The 17,837-nt window shown below is 38.7% G+C and overlaps 1 protein-coding gene across 13 annotated transcripts in view; it reads right to left on the reverse strand.

Moving 5' to 3' along the window:
* BBX (BBX high mobility group box domain containing) overlaps window positions 1–17,837 on the reverse strand; it is a 299,144-nt gene that overhangs the window by 83,338 nt on the left and 197,969 nt on the right. For all 13 annotated transcript variants that reach the window (XM_079766288.1, XM_079766287.1, XM_079766284.1 and 10 more), the window contains one exon: window positions 12,769–13,011. In XM_079766288.1, coding sequence (XP_079622414.1) covers window positions 12,769–13,011 — 243 coding nt within the window. The remainder of the gene's footprint in view (window positions 1–12,768; window positions 13,012–17,837) is intronic.

The raw sequence follows: 17,837 nt of genomic DNA on the forward strand, positions 1-17,837 counted from the left end.
CTGAGAGCTGTAATGTGTGATGTTGCAATTAACCCATCACAAACTTTGTCCTTACTGGGAGGTTTCAGCCTTCACTGACAGTGTCCTTTCTCATTTATCTTCCTGTAGCTTTCTCCTGTAGCTCTTTCTCCCACATCTGCCACTTCTTTCTCCTTTCCTGACTAAATTAACCCTTTGCACTCGCTTGCTTTTTTCTCGACTTCTTTATTCTAATGCTAACCGTGTCGAGTCACACTCGACATCCGAGTGCAAAAGGTTAAATAAAAACTATTTACTGTTATTTATTATATATACTAGAAGCTCGGTGCACAAAATTCGTGCACTCAGGGTTGGGGCATTCCTCAGCCTGGCCTGCGTCCTCTCGCTGTCTGGGAGCCCTCGGGGGATGTCTGCCATGGCTGCTGCACTCACAAACCATGAGCCCAGCTTCTGGATGAGCAGCGCTCACACTGACCACCAGGGGTAGCTCCTGCGTTGGGCGTCTGCCCCCTGGTGGTCAGTGCGCGTCAGTGCGACCGGTTGTTCCGCTGTTCGGTTGACTTGCCTTTTATTATATAGGACTGGAAAAAATTGTCATCTGATAAAATGGATTTTCCATGTTTTCTTCAATTATTATGTTATTACTGCTGGAGATACTCTATTGAATTAATGCAATTCTTTTAATCCCATAAGTTTGCCTTTTAAAATGGTCTCTTTGTGTGTAAAATGAACTATTAGTATAAGCTCCAAAGCTTTTTATTTAGCCCAATGGGAAATAAAGATTCCTTTACCCTTGGTATAAAGTATATGTAATCCAAACAACAAACTTTTCTCAGCACTTCACTTTAAATCATATAAAAAACTGTACTGTATATAGTCAATAGTTTAGAATTATTTAGAACAAGAAGCCCGATGCACGAAGATTCATGCAAGAATGGGCCTTTCTTTCCCTGGCTGCCAGCACCACCTTCGCTCTGGCCAGAGCCCCCTTTTTGCTGCAGCCCAGAGCCGCCTTTTTGCCTTCCAACACTGCACAGAGGCCAGGAGTGGCTGGGGCAGTACGGAACGCCTGCGTCGTCGCTGCTTGGCACCTGCGTATGCAAATTAACACACCATATTTGTTGTGTTAATTTTCATACTCACTCCTGATTGGCTGGTGGGTGTCATGAAGGTGCGGTCAATTAGCATTTTACTCTTTTATTAGTGTAGATTATCTTAATTCAAGTTTTCTTTTTCTTTTTCTTTTCTTTTTTTTTTTTTTTTACTAAAAGCTGTTACATCTGCCTACTGATATATAGGAACTTGTAGGAGGAAGGTAAGCATGAAAAACTGTAAGATACAGTTATACTTTTCTTACAAAAATAATTAAAATGGGACACAAAACCGGAAGAAACTAGAATTTACCACGACATAGCAGAATGTATTTGTAGATACCAAATGTGATAAAAGAAATACCCTATTCTACATGTGCACAGGGACATTTACATAGTAAGCTGGGCAGACAAATAGCCTGACCTACTGTCCAGAGGTGGAAAGTGACAAATGGCAGGGAGAGGTGAAAATGGAAGTAGCAGACACATGCATCACTATTGGGTTGCAGTGGAAGACACACAGGCTAGGTTTGTCAGATGCACAGCCATTTGGACAAAGGTCACCACTCTATAAAGTGACAAAGGACTTTCAAACAAATGAATTAACATATTTGTCATGAGAAATTTTAACAGATTTGGCAGTTTTATAAGAAGAAAGTTCCAGTTATGAAAGTTCCAGTTACTACAGTAAATCTTGACTACTTTGGAATTTGTGATCTTTCAAAGGGATATAGATAAAAGTTAACTTTGGAATTTGTGATCTTTCAAAGGGATATAAATAAAAGTTTGAATAATTCATGACAAACTATTTTGTGAGAAGAAAGTTTAAATTGTTTAAGGAAATTTTACTAAACCTCAGTGAACACATTTAAAAACAAAACAAGCATTTTACAATTCAAATGTGTTAACATGAATTTATCTATTTTACACTTACAGAATTGTAGATAATATTACTCACCCAGATCCATATTCACTTTCTAAAAAGTAACAAAATTAGATAAAAAATAAATTCTGACATTTTGATTTTTTATAAGTGCAGACTTACTAAACTGACTTTTCTCCTAACTACCCAAATTAGGGAGTAAAATTATTCTTTAAAAAATTTTTATATATGAAAATTGCCACGGTAATCCTTACAGCCAATTTAGGTAACAGAATCAATAGTTAAGTCTTACATTCTGTTTTTCCTTTATGACTTTTCCATAATAGAACAACCAAGCAATTCCATAGCCACTTAAGTAGGTTTTTGAAGTGTGTGACATTTATTGGAGTGGTTTTATCATGAAAGTTTTGCAGGTTAATGTATAACTTAAAATATTTTTGTTCTGTCAAAACCATAAAGTTAATTCAATGTTCTATCACATCAAACATTCTAATTTTCTTTCTAGTAAAGATAACTAAGCAACAAGAATTCAGATCAGATAATGCTATTGAGTCTTATTATCTAATAAGTGATAATTTTTAAAATTTCTGTGAGGGAAAGGTTCTAGAACTAAGGAAGTAGAGATTAGTGCCACTTTTTAAGTCTTCCTTTCCTCTTTCACCCGTGTATAATGTGATTTCTGCCTGCCACAGAGAAGTATAGCTGTCTCAAAATGTATTATGTTAGGGGTTCAGTTAGCCCCTGCAGTTATAAAATAAAAAAGTGTTATATCTCTTTTTTAAATATCAGATAATTTCCTGTGCAATCTCTTCTCCAAAATTCTGGTAGATTTCATTTTATGGCAATATTTCACATAATTGCACCAGAATCAGCTATCTTTTTTTTGTATAGACATCCCCAGGGTCCCTTATTACTTACTGGACTTCACCAGGGTTGCCATTCTCTTTCACTCTGTTCAGATCTAGACTGTATTAATAACTAGAAATACTATTGGACTTTTAGGTAGCACCCCTCCCCCATTAAAAACAAACTGTTGGAGAATAGTTAATAAATTTAAGATCAAATTTCCAATCTTACCAATGATCTGGGAAATTAATGTTGAGACCCAATTTTTAAAAGATTAACATAAGGTGCCTGGACAGTGTGGCACAGTGGCTGAGCATTGACCCATGAACCAAGAGGTCACTGGTTCAATCCCCGGTCAGGGCACATGCCCGGGTTGTGGGCTCAATCCCAGGTGGGAGGGGTGTGTGCAGGAGGCAGCCAATGGATGTTTGTCTCTCATCCACGTTTCTCTCTATTCCTCTCCCTTTCTCTTGAAAATCAATAAAAAAATATTTTTAAAAGATTAATATAAAGTCTTGTCTTCGGTATATAGCAATGCCATTGTCATATATAAAGTAGGCAAAAGGCTGTCATAAAATGGATGCATTTACTACCATTACTGCATTACAGTGTTTAGTATTATTGCTAATGAAATGTGGTGGTGGTTGGGAATAGAGAGAAAGGAGTCACCTTGTAAGTCAGGAGCTATGCCTGTAAAGTAGAATCACTTTAGGTTATCTAATGAGTTGGAAACTTGTGTGTGTGTGTGTGTGTGTGTGGGGAGGCGGGGGGAATGGAAACCATGAGGTGACTTTTTACTTTACTAGGGGATTTTTGAAAATTATATTTAGTAAACTACTTTTGGGGTAGTACTAGTAGCCCAACATGGATGCTCTTAGAGGATAACTGAGATTTCTCTCCTACCCTCAGCAAGGATCCAGATGAGTGGAGCCGATCTCTTCGGCCCTTTGAATCCTGTGATGATAGATATTTTTGCCCGCATGGTTAACCAGCATGCTAAGTAATAGTTTCACTCAGCTATTTGCTTCAGACTAATACACTCTTTTTTCATTTCTTTCTTACTCAACCTTCTCTGTAATTCCTTTCCTTAATAACCTCATCACCACAAATGATTAAGCCTTTCTGTTGTCTCTTACGGTTGAATCAGAGCAAGTGATTGATGAGGTGCCTAGTTTCAGGGACAGATAGACATCCTCACACCCTGAGGCTCTTTCTGCCTCTGACCACACTTGTTCATACACTGTTTGCACGGACCTGTGTCTCTTAGCATGAATTTACAGCTTTTCCATCTAAGCATTAAATTCCTCAAGACAAGGGGTGTGCTATTTTCTCTATCACCCACATTTTTAAGCCCTTTGCTCAATATGTACGTGATTGGACTAATGAATACTATCTTGGTACTGATCACTTACATTGAATTTAAGATTCTGGAAGATTGTTATTATGATAGTGATAGTGTATTGACCTTCATAGTGATTTCTCTTTACTGTTTTCCATAAAAGCCCACATACTCCAGGCCTTTTGCTTGTCCTTTGTTCTTCAACACACAGGTAGCTTCCCCTTTTACCGTCCCTTTGAAAAACCATTTTTTCATGCCTGAGCCAGGGAAAGGCCTAGGGACCATGTGTAAAAAGAAATAATACAGGGTGGGGCAAAAGTAGGCTCACAGTTGTAAGTACAGGAAACACAGTTTATTGTTGTATTATTATTATTATTATTATATTATTTTCCATATGAACACATGTAAGCCTATTTTTGCCTCACCCTGTATGCTTGTGTGGCTAATGACCGTAAACAATATGAAGGCAGAGACTCTGATTCATGCTCTTTTCATCCCCAGTGTCTAGTCGATACTCACAAAATACTGAGATGGAGGTGGGTAGGTGGAATATGAAAGAGAAAGAGAAATGATTATGGTCAGTGACTGTGCCTGCTTTATGTTGTCTTCAGCACAGCTCTACATCAGAAGTTCATTTAAGCTGGCCTTTATTATCACCAGTGCTTTAAAAATAGTTGGTACTGGTAATAATTCCTTTATGAGGACAATAGTATTATCATTTTCATTACATGTATTGATTTTCACCAAAACATATTACTAAATGATTCATAGCAGAGGATGCGATATCTTCCTGGGAAAGAATTTACTAGCCGGTCAGTAAATTCTTGGAGGGGGGGAAGGGGACACCTAAGAAACAGAAGAAATCTGAGGGTTAGTGACAGCATCTTTCTTAACTGGAACTTTCTTATAAAACTAGCAAAAATCTTGCATGATGATTCAGAATTAGGTCCCTCAGTCACCTAAATATTAACATCTGAAACCAACATCAAAATGAATTTTAAGGGATTCAGTTTCAATTCTCAATTTATCACTCACTATGAGGTCTATCACTATTTATGGGGTCATTATAAAGTCCTTATACTTTTGTTTTATTGGAATACTTAAAATATAGTGTTTACTAACAATTAGCAAATTGATATTTTGAAATCAAGTCATTAGTTCACCTAACTGAACATCTATTTTTTGGGGGACTATTAATCACATAGGACAGTATCTGCCAAGTTGAGCAAATGATACATTTAGTTTTGTTGATTCTTCTTTCAAAGACAAATTTTGCATTTCTGTAGCCCTTCATTGTATTCACAGTTCCTAATGAAAAAAGTAAGTAATAACTAGGTAGAGAAGTATCAAATACAAACAAACATAAGTTTGCTTGACAGGAATAACAATAAAACTAACATTTACACAGCATTTTAAACTTCATAGAATGTTTACACCTACACCACCTTTTTTGTATCTCATCTTGACCCTGGGAGGGCAGGCATCTTTACTGCCATTTTCCAGATGTGGAAACTCAGAAAGGTCTGAGAAGGGAGAGGGCCAAGTATGAAAACCACAGCTATGCTATTACTAACTTGCTTCCTTGGACAAGTTACTTAATTTTTCTGGGCCTCAGTGTCCCTATTTTTAGCTTTTGGAAAATATTTATATCATGGCACTAATCTGAAGAGTAAATGAGTTAAATGTTTATAAAAGAAACCTGGACAAAACAGAGCAATATTCAGAAACTGATTATTACCATTTCAAAGACATATGCTGGAATATTTTTTAAAATACAGTAAGAAAGCACTGATATCTTAAACACAAAAATGGGAAAGGTCTCAGAAACAAGGAATATTGTGAAACACAGAGCCAAAATTTTTGGTTTTATTTTCCACAATGCCCCGGGGGTTTGGTGTGAAGGGGGCTCTCATTAAGCCACATTCAGAAAACCCATAGATAGTAAGCCATTTCATTAGAGGTAGCCAAAAGAAGTGAAAGGAGAGAAATGTCAATACAGTGGAGGGCAGATCCAAAATAAAGACCCATGGGAAAGCAAAGAAGGAATTTAAAAGAACAAAATAGTCTCATTTGATACACAGACAGAAATGTGAATAAAATGCAATTGTTCACAAAGGTCTCCCAAATTACAGATTATAAAATAATTCTTGTTTGTAAACAATGAGTTGAAATTTTCAAATAATTCAAAAGGCAATTTGAATACTTTAAGAAAGTATGTAAACAAAATTTTAAATAAAATTTCCAGGATAGATATATAAAATAAAAAGTGTTTAAAAGAGCAACAATGTGTAACATCAGTTTCTGAAGGATGCTGGATAAATGAGGTGCTTCTCTCAGTGCAGTAGTATGCAAGGTGCCACAGCAAGCATGTAATACAAGTTTTGTTAAACACGATACATGACAGTTAACAAAAATTTGCCAGAGTTACAATACATGAGAAAATGAGAATATATCTTTTTTGGAGAAGAATCCATTTCTGATGAAACCAAAACAAGGGAATGAATGGCCTTTACAAAAAGTACCCCAGGGGCAAATAAATAACCCAAATCAGGTTAATTTTATCTTGAAATATGGTGGAAGAACTAATCACTAAAAACTCCATAGAGTTTTATGGTAATGGCAATGTTTGCTAGAGTGTTGACAACAGATACCAACATTCAGAAAAGACTATTATAATTTACGTTCAAGTTACATTTTATTACATTTAATTTCATAGCTGTTTTATTGGCATACACTTAAGCCTCCAAACTTTTCAGCGTGGTCTCATAATTTTTCCTTAACATCATCATTTCTTGTCACTTTCCTACACATATGCTAGGCTTAGGGTAAAACAAAATAAATTTTCTTATTTTTGAACTTGTTCTGACTCTCCAACATCTGCTCTGATCCTTACCCTGCCCAGGCCAGCTTTTATCAAGTTCATAAAGTCTTTTCGGAAATACCCCCACCTCAGCACAGGTAGAGTCTTCCCCTAAGTCACATGACACATTTTATTGTTACCATTTTTGTCATACTTATTCAAATCTACTTATCTCTCAGGCATCTAAAGCAAGCCGCCATACAGTAAGAGGGCACTAAAATCAAACAGGCAGGAGTATCCTAGCTCCAAAAATGTATAAATGGTCAAGATACTAACTCTAAAGAGCCTGAGATTCCTGCTCTGAAGGATGGGGACAGGAGAACCAAGATGGAGGAGCAGGTGAACATGGTACTCATTGTCTCCTACAATCACATCAAAATTAAAGCTAAAATACAGAACAACCATCATTCAGAACCACCTGAAAGATAGCTGAATGGAAGTCCTACAACTAGAGAAGAAGAAAGCACACTGAGACTGGTAGGAGCAGAGGCACAGAATAGGCTGGTCTGAGACCCATGTGCGGCATGTGCCTGGTCTGAGTCCCATGTGCGGCATTTTTTTTCAATCGTGAGGAATATCTCAGCTGCAGAAGCCTCCCCATGAGGAGTAAGGGATCCCAACTCCAGACCAGACCCCCAGCCCACGGTTCCAGAGCTGGGAAGAGAAGTCCCCACAACTTCAAACAATAAAAACCAGGGGGATTATGGCTGAGTGACACTGAGTCTGCTGGAGACCCAGGCAATTACTATCAAAGGGCCCGTGCATGAACGTGCACAGACTTCCTCCCTCTGGGCTCCAGCTCTGAGGTAATGGCTCAGGGAGACCCAGATGCAAAAAGGGAAGAACTGGATTGTCTGGCATCACAGCAAGGGTCTTAGTTTGAATTTAATCTTTTGCACACGGATGTCGAGTGTGACTCGACACGGTTAGCATTAGAATAAAGGAATCGAGAAAAAAGCAAGCGAGTGCAAAGGGTTAAAAGAATTTCAAAAAGGACCAGTTAGAAATTAAGCACATACTAACTGAAGTAAAGAATAATTTATAAGGATTCAAAAAATCAAGGATTTAGAATATGAGGAAGCAAAAAACACCCAATCAGAAGAGCAAAAAGAAAGAAGAATCCAAAAATATGAAGATAGTGTAAGGAGCCTCTGGGACAACTTCAAGTATACCAACATTCGCATTATGGGGGTGCCAGAAGGAAGAGAGAGCAAGCAAGATATTGAAAACCTATTGGAAGAAATAATGACAGAAAACTTCCCCTACCTGGTGAAAGAAATAGACTTATAAGTCTACAAAGCATACAGAGTCCCCAAAAAGAGGAACCCAAAGAAGCCCACACTGAGACACATCATAATTAAAATGCCAAGGGTAAAAGACAAAGCAGAATCTTAAAAGCAGCAAGAGAAATGCAGTTAGTACAAAGAAGAAGAAGAAAAATGAATAAAATGGTGCAATAAATACCTATCAACAATTGAATCTAAAAATCAAAATAAATGAACAGAGAATCTAATGACCAAAATAAACTGATGAATAAAATAGAACCAGAGGCATGGAAACATGGAACAGACTGAGGAATCTCAGAGGGAAGTGGGGATGAGGGGCAGAAGAGATTAACCAAAGAACTTTTAGATGTACATAGGCATTACCTATGGATACAGACAATAGGGTGGTGAAGGCTTTGGGGCAGGGTGGGAACTGGGTAGTGTGGGGCAATGTGGGGGAAAAGGGAGTAATCTGTAATATTCTCAACAATAGTAAAAATTTAAAAAAAAATAAAAAGAATCGGGACAATCACAACTGACTTTACATGCTTGTGCTTATGTAAAATGTTGATGAATCAATCAATCAACAAATGCATGCATTCGGCTTCATGTCTCTGATTCTACACAAAAGAAAGAAGAGTGTATTATAAAGGTCATTAAAAATTGCCTTGACTTCCAGGATTCTCCCTCGTCTTTGCACTGATCCCATTCAAAGTGAAGGTCAAGATATGTGATCCTCTAAACTGACTGTGAATTAATTATAACTATTAGTTTAAGTGAATAATGGATGGTTCCAGCAATATCCTAGGCAATAGGAAAGACTTGTATTCCTGTATTTGTAAGAGTACATAAAGATATTAAAAGTAAAACTATTTCTGCATGTCCCAACAGGCAGTCACAGTCAGAAATCAGCCACAACACTTGCACCATCATGCAAGGAAAGGGTCAGAGAAAGTTCTAGCAGGTAAAAAATAAATAAATCTCTCTAAAGTTATATTAATTATTATTCACTGCTGGTTTTAGAATATGTTTCTTTTAAAAACAAAAAGGAAAAAATTAAGTATTTCTTACTCAATTGATAATGACAGCATTCACATTCACAGTCAACTATGCTGAAAGAATATGTCTTGTCTTAATAGGGAACACACTTTAAATTGGTGTTTAAAACTGAAAGATTACACATAGCAAGCAATTATAAAAATGAGAGGCTGAGGGGGACCTTGAGGAACTGAGAACATATTTATCACTAGCAACCACCACAAGACCTGGTACCTTGAAGCAATAAGTTTTTGTTTATTAAACTGATATTCCAATTCAGACTGCAATATTCACACACAAAAACAACATCACAATTACCTGCGATTTAATGTAATTTCAAAACCATTTAGTAAATAAATTGAAAGAAAGAAGTATCACTTATGAATAGCAACCAATCCTATAATGATTTTGGAAGTAGTTGAATTATCCACACTGTGCACTGGAAACAAGATAACATTTAATAAGAACATATATAAACTAGGTAAGAAGCAAGATAAATAATCAGTTATGATCATCTCCTGTAGTAGATTGCAGGGGACCACCTTAACAATTTCACTACAGCACCACTATGGCAAATATTATAACCTTTTAGTAAGGGATTTCCTGTATAAAAATAATACCTCCCCTTTTTAAAAGTGGCCACCTTGTTGAGTTGGTAAATTAGCAGTAGTTGGGATAAATAATATACTTGGTACAGGCTGCTTGTTATCCAAATACAGCAATCCAAAAACAAACTCAACTGTTTAATTATAGGAGGCTAATGCAGGTCCCTATGAGGTTTCAGATAATTGTTTATTTTACCATATAAGCATGAATGACTATGAAAAGATCTAAAGCTATTCAATGAGAAAGTTTTACTATGTATTGTTAAGCTAGTGGGAATCTACTGAAACATTTAAAACCATGTAGGCTACTGGAATTGATTTTAAACTTTCTAGATGCTCTACATAGTTAAAATCCTGTTTCTAACAGTAGTCAATTCCTAAAGCCTATGTGAGCATTAATTACATAGCATATAGGCAGGCTAATCATTTACTCTGGATTCAAATTTCCCTGAACATCGCCTAAGAAATTTTTATGTTCCATGTTACCTTGTTAAACAACTCAATAAAACCACAGCACTGAGATGTCTAATAACGTGTCACTTGAAACACTGTATTTTGCCACCTACTGGTTCATCTTTTCACAGATTTAACCAAATACTTGGGTGACAGGGTTTTCATGATTCATGAATCAAGATTGTTTGCAAGTGGCAACACTGAAGAAATAAAGTTAGAATTAGTCTTTTCAGGTTTAATCACAATGATATTGCTTTCCTGTACAATGAACTCTTGTTAATTTCAGATTAATTTAGTAACAGACCAGTGTATAATTTTTTAAGAAGTTTAGTCACTGCTATCATTATAGAACTAATGTCCAACCTCTCTGAATAGCCTTCCTGCACGGAAATGCTTCTCACAAACTACTACCTACACATTGTTAACATGCATGCACACATCACTGTACATCCTATTCCACTGCCATTTATCATTTACTAGTTTTAAATATTCATGCTGTACTACCTACAAAACAGAAACAAATCAAAGCATATCTCTTGATAGCTCTATATATTACAAAATCAAAAAATGTTAGAGCTGGAAGGGATACAAATTTTTGTCCAACTTCCTCATCTATCCTCTCTAATAAAAGAGTAATATGCAAATTAACCATCTCTCCGCTACATAAACCATGCCCATCAGCCAAACCATGCCCACCAGCCAATCAGGGCGAGTGTGCAAATTAACCCCAACCAAGATGGATACCAGAAGGGAGGCTTGGGTTTCCCTGGCAACAGAGGAAGCCAAGCTTTCCACACACTCTGGTGGGCCCAGGCCTCCACTCAAGGATACAAAGTTTCAATTATAGAAGGTAAACAAATGCAAACAGAAATGGCAGCAGCCAAGGATCGAGCAGGAGGCTTGGCTCTGCTCCAGGCTACAAAGTTTCAATTGTAGAAGGTAAATAAATTCCAGATACCAGGGCCTCTGCTTGGGTCGCCAGGGGCGTGGCTGGCCTGCAAACCACCACAGGCCCCTCGCCCAGGCCTCTCCACACCCCAAGGGAACCCCACCCTGATCCAGGACACCCTTCAGGGCAAACCAGCTGGTCCCCACCCGTGCACCATGCCTCTATCCTACCTAATAAAAGAGTAATATGCAGATTGACCATCACTCCAACACACAAGATCAAGATAGCTGCCACTATTGGTCAAAAATCCTGCCCCCATGTGGACACAAGGTGGCCACCACAAGATGGTCAGTAGGAGAGGGCAGTTGGGAGGGACCAGGCCTGCAAGGGAAGGCAGTTGAGAGGAACCAGGCCTGCAAGGGAGGGCAGTTGGAGGCGATCAACCCTGCAGAGGAGGGCAGTTAGGGGTAACCAGGCCGGCAGAGGAGGGAAGTTGGGGGCAAACAGGCTGGCAGGGGAGCAGTTAAACATCAATCAGGCTGGCATGGGAGTGGTTAGGGGGTGATCAGGCTGGCAGGCAGAAGCGGATAGGGGAAATCAGGAAGGGAGGCAGGCGAGCAGTTAGGAGCCAGCAGTCCTGGATTGTCAGAGGGATGCCTGGTGGGATCGAGCCTAAATGGGCAATCGGACATCTCTTGAGGGTTCCCAGATTGGAGAGGGTGCAAGCTGGGTTGAGGGACACCCCCCTCCCACCCCCGTGCACAAATTTCGTGCACCGGGCCTCTAGTATATATATAAAAGGCTAATATGCAAAGTATCCCCTTGGGAGTTTGATTGGAAAAATGGGAGTTTGATCACTTGCTATGACATGTGTTGACCACCAGGGGGCAGCACGGAACATGGTGGGTGAGCAGCAGCGGCAGGGCGCTGAGGGAATGAGGGAAGGAGGAGGTGGGGATGTAGGGAGGCAGGAACCTGATTGGCCCTGAATGCTGGCGGGGCCTAGGGACCCTACCTGTGCACAAATTTCATGCATTGGGCCTGTAGTTCTAACATAAAAAGAAGAAAGCTGAGACCCAGAGATTGACTTAGATACTGTCACAAAGTTATATAGCATCAGAACTTGATCAACTCTTTCCAATGACACAACCAGAGTAATCTAAGATTGTTATCTTTACCACAGGCACTTCCTGACAGCAGAAGCTGAGTTCCTAGAAAAACTATTTTAAAAAAAAAAACATTCCTTAATAAATCACCATTCATAAAAATCAATCCCCTGTAAACATCAGTAGAGTACATACAATGAGAAAAAACCTCTTGGTAATAGATTGTTGTTGGCACTCCACTAGTGTTTGAAAGGTGAACTCAGAACTCAGAAATAGGAACAAACCTCTTACGTTTTCTCTTAACAGCTAATTCAGGATTCACCTTCCTGCTGCTGGGCCTTCATATTTGCTGACTGAGGAATATGGGATTGATTGCTCACAACCACACCTTAAAACCTTGTTATTGGAACCTACCTCCTTGGCCATGTCTGTGTATTTTTGCTTTTCCTTCGGATCAAGAACAGCCCACCAATCAGCCAGTATCTTGGTAGCACCTCGGTTATCAAGCCTGGGGTGTTTCTGACGTACAAGGGAACGATGGCGTTTGCAAAATAAGAGAAATGCATTCATTGGTCTCCGGGCTCGCTGCTCTGGTGATTCATCATCTTCAGTCTCAGCAACATCTTGCTCTAGGCCATCAGCCCTAAGAAGTTGAACCTATTACCAAACAAACAAAAGCCAAATGTGTAACACATCCTGGATGATTTTGCTTTAACAATTAGTCTTGGTTTACAAATTGTATTTTTTTTAGCTCCATTTAAACAACTTAAAAATTGAGAAAAAAATTATTTTAAAAAATTATTAACCAGTTAGTGGTTGGTAAACAACGTCTGATGTATCCTTCTGCTTAGTTTCTACAGTAACCTGAGCATGTGTATTACAGCATATATTATATTGTGTTGTATCTGCTTACACAGCACCTAGCTCAATGTCTGGTGTAACATTAGTACTTAACTGTTGAATGAATAAATCCATTCTGTGGTATATGGGTCTCAAGAATAACAAAAATATTCACATAAAGTACACAAATATTAAGAGTTGTCTTTCTCCTCTTTATAAAGTGCTTTCCTATGGCCAATAACATGAAAATGTTTAACATGAAAATAGATAATAAAAACCTAAATACAATACTCAATGTTTATGTGCACATCATAAGTAGACCTTCCTACTGTGAAAATCAAAATAGACATGTAATATTTCTGAAAGAATAACTACATTGTACATTTTCAAGCTTATAAATATTTTCCTGTCTAGTGAAATACTATGGTGATAGGAATAAACTCATCCAGACCTAAACCTTCAAAATCAGTTCTGAATCCTCCCTTCTTCTAAGCATTTCATTTCATTCGAGGTCTTCAAGGACTCTGCAAAGCTCTGATCCTGTCCACTGCATCTGTGCAAGGAGGTAGGTTCTCACTGCTACTTTACTAACTCCACTCCAGCCAATGGCCTGGTCTTCCTGCTTTTAACCTCTTATAAATACTTCCTGCATCTTGCTGAAGATTAAATTTCTTAAAGCATATCTCTGATCACAGAATCTCACAATATATTAGCATCATCAATCATCTAATTCTAGATTATGATTTTATAATATATCTTAGAAACATTGCAACCATGAACAGAAGTCCAGAATGCTTACTAAAAGCATTTCTTTAATTTAATGTTTCATAGTTAAAATCAAGAAGATCAAGGTTGCTGTTAGTCTGCATTGTACAGTAGGGCAGTAGTTCTTAAACTTGGGTGGGCACTGAAATCCTCAAAGGTCTTGTTAAAACAGATTGTTAAGTCCCATTCCCAGAGTTTCTGACTCTGTAGATCTGGAGTTGGCCTTATTAATTTGTATTTCTAACAAGTTCCCAGCTGATGCTGATGCTTCTGGTCTGAAAATAACACTTGGAGAACCACTATATAAGGCAACCATGTTCTTTTATATACAGATAAGATACTCTAGGACAAATCACTAGCTTAATCTAATGTAGTATTTTTAAAAAAGTCTTTTAAGTTTAAAGTAAGTATTGCAAATGCATTTAATTAACCATCAATTATTTTCAAACACAAATAGTATAGAAAAACTTTAAATCATAGCAATCTGATTTGGAAATCCATTATAGATTATTATTGGATTGAAGGCTACAGATTTGTTTTTCTTATTACGTATACAATTATTAATAATAATTTGAATATTCAAGCAATACTTATTTAGCATTCTGAAACTGACTAAGAAGCTAAAGAAAAACCAGGCATTAAAAAATGTATTATGGGGAGAAAAATGGCGGCTGAATAGGCTGGCCTGTTGTGCACCTCATCCCAGGGCCAAACTGGAAATACATCTATATTGGAGAACATCCAGCTGGAATTACCAACTGAGGTCCAGCTGAGGAGGAGACATATCAAGGAAGGACAGAAAACACCTGGAGACTGGTAGGAAGGGCAAGGTCCTGAGGAGCTGACCCGGGAGGGTCTGTTCCCTCAGAAGACAGAGGCCGAGAACACAGGCTGGGCTCTACAGCCTAGAGCACCAGAGCCCATACCAGCAACCCACGTAATGTCCACCATGAAAGGCGATAGACCTGCTGGCCGCGACAGAGCCTGGAGCCATGGAACAGAGCCAGTAGGAAAGAAAGCCACAGTTTCCTTTTGTTTCCTTTGGTTTTCTTTCTTTGTGCCCCCCGTACCCCCCGCACGCGCGCACAGACACACACACACACACACACACACACACACACACACACACACACCCCCAGCACAGGAGTTTTCATTTGCAGCTACTCACCCAAGATTTTGGGGCAGGGGGGAGATGCGGACTTGAGGTGCCTAAGTAGAGGCTGGGGTGGGAAGCATTGCAGGGAGATTTCGAAAAACAGCATCCAGGAACATTTGGTAATAGGCCCCCAAAACCAAAACGGCCATTTTTCCTGAGAGGAGCTAGCTGCTCCCAGAAGTGGCAGGGCAGGAAAAGAAAAAAAAAACACAACCCGCCCTAGGTGATACAGCTTGCCCCACCCTCAGGAGCCTTGCATGCCATACCCTGCATTTTGACCTTTTCAGCGGACACAAAATCAGAGGCTAAGTTTACGGGTTTGAATAGTTTCAAGGAGCCTTCAGCAACTGGACTGAAGGAGGGGCCATCCACCTCACTAACCTGGGAACCATACTGATACTTTCCCCACACGGGAGAACTGACAGGTTTCCAGCCTACCCTTTAGTCTACATACAAGATACAAGGATCTCTGTCAAGCCAAAGACAGAGTAATATTTTGGGCCACTCACTGAGGAATAGCTCTTGGACAGGGAAACAATACCCACCACATTCCCTGAAAGCTAAACTCTCTCCTGCCTAAAGCCCTTTCAGAAAGGGAGTTTTTAGTGACTGAGATTGACAGCTGGCTAGCAGGCAAAGGCAGGCAGAGGCCAAGACCTGGCAACCAGGGGAAGTGTGCTGGCCTGGGCCCCATGGTGCTAACAAAACTACTTGAGAGGGCAGATTGGCCCCTCATGCTTGCAACCAAGGCCTGTGGGGACAGACACAAACAGTAGAACGGTAGATCGCTTGGAGGTTCAAGCAGGTTGCTGAAAGCCAAAAGACAATCACTGACAGTGGTTAGCACCTAAGTACCTGACGGGAAACCCAGAATTAGCAGACAGAACGTAAGAGTGGGATCCAAAGCGAGCTCCCGAGGGGCACAAAACTCCGCTGACAAGAAGGCCACTTCAGTTGTTTTTTTAAAACTTTTTTTCCCCTTTTTCTCTACTATTTTCTTTTCTCTTTTTTCCACCCGTTTTTCTTCTCTTTTCTTATTTTTCTCTTTCCTTTCTTTTGTACCTTTTTAAAATCTATCTTCTTTATCTGCTTTATTGATTGTTATTAATCTAGTCTCTGTTGTTTTGTTCATCTAATTTTCCTCTTCCCTTTTCCGAATCAAATTTTTTTCATTGGTCTTTTTTCACTACTCATTTTTTCCCCCTCTCTTTCTTTTTCTCCTGCTTTCTCATCTTGTTTATTTTATTTTAGGTCTATCTGTTATCTCCTCTATTTTCCTTTTCCAATTTTCTTTCTTGTCATTTCTTTTCTCCTTCCTTTATTTTAAACCCTTTTCCTTTCCCTACTCCTCTAATTGTTTATATGCATTTTCTTTATTTCAGCATCTCATCTACATATTTAGCCCTTCCTTTTCTAATTTTGTTTATGTTTTTTTTTGTTTTGTTTTCTCCTCATATTTTTTCTTGCTCTCTTTTCTCTTTCCTAATGCTCTGTTCTCTGGTGGTTGCTTTTGTTGATGCTGTATTGGTATCGTGTACATTTCTGTTTTGTTTCTCTTGGTTCGTGTTTTGTTGTGTTGCATTTTGTTCTGTTTGGTCAGCACCTCCACAACAGCTCCCAAGATGTGGTTAGGGGTGAGCCACATAGTCAGCCAGCCTGAAAGAAGACTCCATCCACAAATGGGACAATAACATTCAAGACCCAATCACAATAAGAGAATCCAAATATCTGAAGTAAGAGGCTTTCCTAGAGCACCCCGTTCAGACGATCTAAGGAAATGCACCATGGGGTCCCATAAAACACCTACTACATAAGATCACCCCACAAAATCTGAGAAGCACAGCCGTTTGATCTAATACATAGGAATAAAACAAAGGGACAGCAAAATGGAGAGACAATGAAACAATCCCCAAATAAAAGAAAAGGAGGAATTGCCAGAAAATGAACTAAATGAAATGGTGGTAAAGAATTGGTTAGATAAAAATTCAGAGTTAGTGGTAATAAGGGTGCTCCAACAATTCAGTGAGAACTACCAGCAGCTTAATACGAATTATTAGGGTCTTAATGAGAGCTACACCAACATGAAAAGAGAGCTAGAAATAAGGATCAATTGTAAATGAGGAATGACATAGCTGAAATAAAGAACACCATGGAAGAATTAAACAGTATACTAGAAGAAGCTGAGGATTGAATCAGCAAGTTAGAAGTCAAGGTAGAAAACACATATTCAGAGCAGCAAATGGGAAAAAAAAATTAAAAACCAGAAGAGTCTAAGGGAGCTTTGGGAAGCATAAAAGGAAAAAAACATTTGTATTATAGGAGTACCAGAAGGAGCAGAATCTGAAAAGAAGAGAAAACTTGTTTGAAGAAATAATGAAGGAAAATTTCCCTAACTGTTGAAGAAAAAAGTCACTTAAGTTCAGGAAAAACAGAGCGTCACAATCAAGATGAACCCCCAAAGCCCCACACCTAGGCACATAATAATGAAAATCGCAAACATTAGAGACAAAGAAAGAATCTTAAAGGCTGCAAGAGAGACAGAAAGTTACCTACAAGGAAGCTCATATTTGACTGTCAGATGACTCTCCATAGAAATACTTCAGGACAGAAGGGAATGGCATGAAGTATACAAGGTAATTAAAAAACAAGGAACTGAACCCAAAGCTACTCTATCCAGCAAGGCTATCATTCCAAATCAAAGATGAAATAAAGAGCTTCACAG

The sequence above is a fragment of the Cnephaeus nilssonii genome, assembly GCF_951640355.1.
Source record: "Cnephaeus nilssonii genome assembly, chromosome: 3".
In the NCBI taxonomy this organism is placed as follows: Eukaryota; Metazoa; Chordata; class Mammalia; order Chiroptera; family Vespertilionidae; genus Cnephaeus; species Cnephaeus nilssonii.